The 5,197-nt window shown below is 39.0% G+C and overlaps 1 protein-coding gene across 1 annotated transcript; it reads right to left on the reverse strand.

Moving 5' to 3' along the window:
- Positions 1–320: 320 nt before the first annotated feature.
- LOC308514697 (peptidyl-prolyl cis-trans isomerase A-like) lies at positions 321–1,058 on the reverse strand. The gene has a single exon (XM_081084963.1). The coding sequence runs from the start codon at positions 1,039–1,041 to the stop codon at positions 547–549; it is 495 nt and encodes a 164-aa protein (XP_080941089.1). The 5' UTR covers positions 1,042–1,058; the 3' UTR covers positions 321–546.
- Between the last annotated feature and the right edge of the window lie 4,139 nt (positions 1,059–5,197).

A 5,197-nucleotide genomic window follows, 5' to 3' on the forward strand; every position in this document is an offset into this window, starting at 1 on the left:
TTATTTTTGAATATATATTTTTTATTTTCCCAATACTTTTATTTTTATCTCTGAGCTCAATGTAATTATAATAATAACATAATGTAAAAATTATTATTTTTTTAGTTTATTTGAGGGGGACAGGAAGAGATTAATCAACTTGTTTTCTACACCCCAATCCAATTTTAGTCCAACCATAAACATAATAGCTATGATTTATAGAGCAGTCCAGAAAATTAAATTATATTTAATATGTTCTATAATGAAAGAAAAGTTTAAAATCACTGGATAAATTTAAAATATATATAAAAATCAGGTTAAAAATAACTAGGTTCTAGCTATTCTTTTTTTTTTTTGACAGACAACTGTTTAGTTTTTATTTCATAATCATAAACTTAACTCTGTAATCCAGCTAGACTGGGAAAGGGGAGGGAAATTATGGAACCCAATAAACTGGCAAGAGCACAAAGATTATGGAACATTCCAAGCAAATTGGGATGAAGGGGTGCTCTCCTGAGCTACAGAAGGAATGGTCTGGTGGTTAAGATAAAACACAAGTCAAATTTATTAGAGTTGCCCACAGTCAGCAATGGTGATCTTCTTGCTGGTCTTGCCATTCTTGGACCCATAGCGCTCCATGGCTGTCACAATATCCATGCCTTCCTTCACCTGGCCAAAGACCACATGCTTGCCATCCAACCACTCAGTCTTGGCAGTGCAGATGAAAAACTGGGAGCCGTTTGTGTTTGGTCCAGCATTTGCCATGGACAAGATGCCAGGACCTGTATGTTTCAGGACAAAGTTCTCATCCTCAAATTTCTCCCCATAGATGGACTTGCCGCCTGTGCCATTGTGGCGTGTGAAGTCACCACCCTGGCACATAAATCCCGGAAAAATTCTGTGAAAGCAGGAACCTTTATAACCAAATCCCTTCTCCCCGGTGGTCAGAGCACGGAAGTTTTCTGCCGTCTTTGGAACCTTGTCTGCAAACAGCTCGAAGGAGACGCAGCCCAGGGGCTCGCCGTCGGCGGCGATGTCGAAGTACACGGTGGGGTTCACCATGGCTAGTCTCGGACGGCTTCCGGGCGGCAGCGTCTGCAAAGCTCTAGCTATTCTTATACCTAAGGTAATCATCAAGGATTTTATTAGAACAATGTAAATATTCTTTTATCTATATCTATCTACACTATATCTATATCATCTATATCTATAATCTATATCTATATCTATATCTATATCTATATCTATATCTATATCTATATCTATATCTATATCATCTATCATCTCTGTCTGTCTAAGGCTAAGTGACTGTCTGACTGGTAGCTATGACATGCAATGACCACTAGGGGGCAGATGCTCGAACTGGTAGCTATGACATGCACTGACCACCAGGGAGCAGACACTCAATGCAGAGGCTGCTGAGCTGTGGTGACTTGGCAGCGGTGGTTCTTGGATGACGCACCCAGAACCAGAGAGGAGGGAGCCCGATTTCAGGGTGCGTCACCCGATAACCGCCCTCTTGTGATCTGGGACCCCTTGGGGGATGTCGGAGATCTGGTTTCGGCCTAATCCCTGCAGGCCAGGCCAAGGGACCCCACCTGCCAGAGGGACCCCACTCACTCTGCAGGCGCCCTTCTAGCTGTGGCGTCAACCCAGGTGCGACCAGCCAGGCAGGGACTGTGGGAGGTTGGTTCCAGGGAGTGTCTGACCCATCTCACCCAGTTCTCCCCCCCTCCCCCAACCCCTCCCCCCCCCCCACCCCCAGCCAGCCACCTTCTAATTAATTTCCTTTCAATGTGCACAATCTGTGCACCGGGGCCCTAGTGTACTTATATTTTCTTTATCATCCAAAGTCTTGCTTCACTTGTACTTAATATTTGGACTTTTTTTAGTTTTATAAATCTCTAAGAGTTCCCACACTGGTCAACCTAAGTCTCAATAGGTGAATTAATCAGTCATCTTATTTTATGTAGGATCCCATTTTCCTCATGAACATCATTATATTATTAGAATATATTTGCTACCAGTTTCCTGAGTAATGGTCAAGAGATATTGATCTTTAAATCTTTGCATATCTGAAAATAACTTTATTATATTCTTTTATTTGATCAATTGTGTCTAGAAATCAAAATGAAAATTTTTTCTCAGATTTTTAAGGTATTGATCTCTTGTCTTCTCAATTACAGTACTATTATTTAAAAGTCCAATGTCATTTGAATATTGATGCCTTTTATATCAACTTTTTCTGTTGGGAAATTTAAGAATATTCATTTTTCCTGTTGACCTAAAATGCCCTGATATTATGCCTTCATGTAAATCTATTTTCCTTTTTACTTCCTTGTACTTGTCCTTCAATAATGGAGACATCCTTTCTAGGAAAATATCCTGTGTACCACTACTTTGGTAACTTTCTCTTCTGCTTCCCATTTCATATCTTCTTCATATCTTGTTATTTAGTAATTAGACATCCTCCAGTAATCCTTGGAAACTCATATCTTTTTCTCTGTTAGCCCATTATCTCTATATTTGCTATGCACAATTTCTAAAAGTTCTTTTATGTTCTCTGGTGATATGATCTTTAATATTTTCCTGTTTCATTGTTGCAGTATTATCTTCTGTGACTGAGTGTATTAAATACACTTCATAAAAACTTTTCTTTTGCTTTCTGTGATTGTCTCTGTTTCCACTTACCTTTAAAAATGCTTTTCCCCCCATATTGAATGCTTTCTCCAAATATCTAGTCAACTATGGCTCTCAGTTTATATTTAACGATGAGTAATAGAGCTTTCAGTCTGTGGAAGGATCTGATCCACAGATGGACTTTGCTGTGGTTTCATCTGGGAGCAACTCCTTTTTCAACTGGAGGAACAACCTTCCCCCCCTGAACCCCCCACCCCCAAAGCAAAGTCAGAAGCCATCTCTATGTCCAGGAGAAATGACATTCCTATCAGTGCTTAATGTCACTCATAATTTTAGCTTTGGGGAACTCTACAGATTTTATGACTAAATTAGGGAATGAGCAGGGCAGAGAGTGAGTTGAAGGGAGAATAGCTTTTGGATGGCAACACATTCTTGAACCAGACCCAAAATGCTTACTTCTATAATTATTTGTGAGAAGAAGAATATTATCTTTTACCAAGTCCAATTTGGCACCAATATTTTATTACTGATTGTCCAATGTATTTATTTATTTATTTTTAAATTCTTTATTGTTTAAAGTATTACATACAGTATTACATATGTCTCCTTTTTCCCCCATTGACCTCTGTCCAGCCACCCCGACCCCACAGCACATGCTCTCACCCCCCTACTGTCTGTGTCCATTGGTTATGCTTATATGCATGCATACAAGTCCTTTGGTTGATTTCTTCCCCCCCTGCCCCCGCCTTTTCTCTGAAGTTTGACAGTCTGTTCAATGCTTCACTGTCTCTGGATCTTTTTGTTCATCAATTTATGTTGTTCATTATATTCTACAAATGAGTGAGATCATGTGATATTTGTCTTTCTCCAACTGGCTTATTTCACTTAGCAAAATGCTCTCCATGTCCATCAATGCTGTTGCAAATGGTAAGTGTTCTTTCTTTTTTTATAGCAGCGTAGTATTCCATTGTGTAGAAGTACCACTTTTTTAAAAAAATACATTTTATTGATTTTTTTCAGAGAGGAAGGGAGAGGGATAGAGAGTTAGAAACATCAATGAGACAGAAACATCGATCAGCTGCCTCCTGCACACCCCCTACTGGGGATGTGCCTGCAACCAAGGTACATGCCCCTGACCAGAATCGAACCCAGGACCCTCCAGTCTGCAGGCTGATGCTCTATCCACTGAGCAAAACTGGTCAGAGCAATACCACTGTTTTTTAATCCACTCATCTGCTGATGGGCACTTAGGCTGTTTCCAAATCTTAGCTATTGTAAATTATGCTGCTATGAACATAGGGGTGCATATATCCTTTCTGATTAGTGTTTCTGATTTCTTGGGATATATTCCTGGAAGTGGGATCACTGGGTCAAATGGAAATTCCATTTTTAATTTTTGAGGAAACCCCACACTGTTCTCCACAGTGGCTCAACAGTCTGCATTCCCACCAGCAGTGCAAGAGGGTTCCTTTTTTCCCACATCCTCGCTAGCACTTGTTGTTTGTTGATTGATTTATTGGTGATAGCCATTCTGACAGGTGTGAGATGATAGCTCATTGTTGTTTTGATTTGCATTTCTCAGATGATTAGTGACTTTAAGTATGTTTTCGTATCTCTTGGCCTTGTCCACTTTCAAAAAAGTGTCTAAGTCATTTGACCATTTTTTGATTGAATTATTTACCTTCCTTTTGTTAAGTTATATGAGTTCTCTATAAATTTTGGAGATTAAACTCTTATTGGAGATAACATTGGCCAACATGTTCTCCCATGCAGTGAGCTTTCTTGTTGTTTTGCTGATGGTTTCTTTTGCTGTGCAGAAGCTTTTTATTTTTATGTAGTCCCATTTGTTTATTTTCTCCTTAGTTTTCATTGCCCTAGGAGCTGTATCGCTAAAGATATTGTTAAGAAAAATGTCTGCTATTTTGCTGCCTATAGATTCTTCTAGGATTTTTATGGTTTCCCGTCTTATGTTTAAGTCCTTTATCCATTTTGAGTTTATTTTTGTGTATGGTGTAAGTTAGTGGTCTAGTTTCATTTTTTTTTTGCATGTATCTGTCCAATTTTCTCAACACCATTTATTGAAGAGACTCTCTTGACTCCATTGTATGCACTTGCCTCCTTTGTCAGATATTAATTAAGAATAATGGCTTGGGTAGATCTCTGGGTTCTCTGTTCTGTTCCACTGGTTTATATGCCCATTCTTGTGCCAGTACCAGGCAGTTCTGAGAACAGTGGCTTTGTAATATAGCTTGATATCTCGTAAGGTAATCCCTCCAACTTTGCTCTTCTTTCTAAAGATTTCTGTGGCTACTTCGAGTCTTTTTTTATGCCAGATGAATTTTTGAAGAGTTTTTTTCTAGGTCTGTGAAATATGCCACTGATATTTTACTGGGGAGTGCATTGAATCTACCTATAAATTTCTTTGGGTAGTATGGACATTTTAATGATGCTGATTCTATCAATCCACGACCACAGTATATTCTTCCAAATGTTCATGTCTTCCTCTATCTCTTTTTTCAATGTCCTCTAGTTTTCTGAGTATAGGTTTTTCACCTCCTTAGTTAAGTTTATTCCTAGG

The sequence above is a fragment of the Myotis nattereri genome, assembly GCF_964212035.1.
Source record: "Myotis nattereri genome assembly, chromosome: 2".
Taxonomy (NCBI): Eukaryota; Metazoa; Chordata; class Mammalia; order Chiroptera; family Vespertilionidae; genus Myotis; species Myotis nattereri.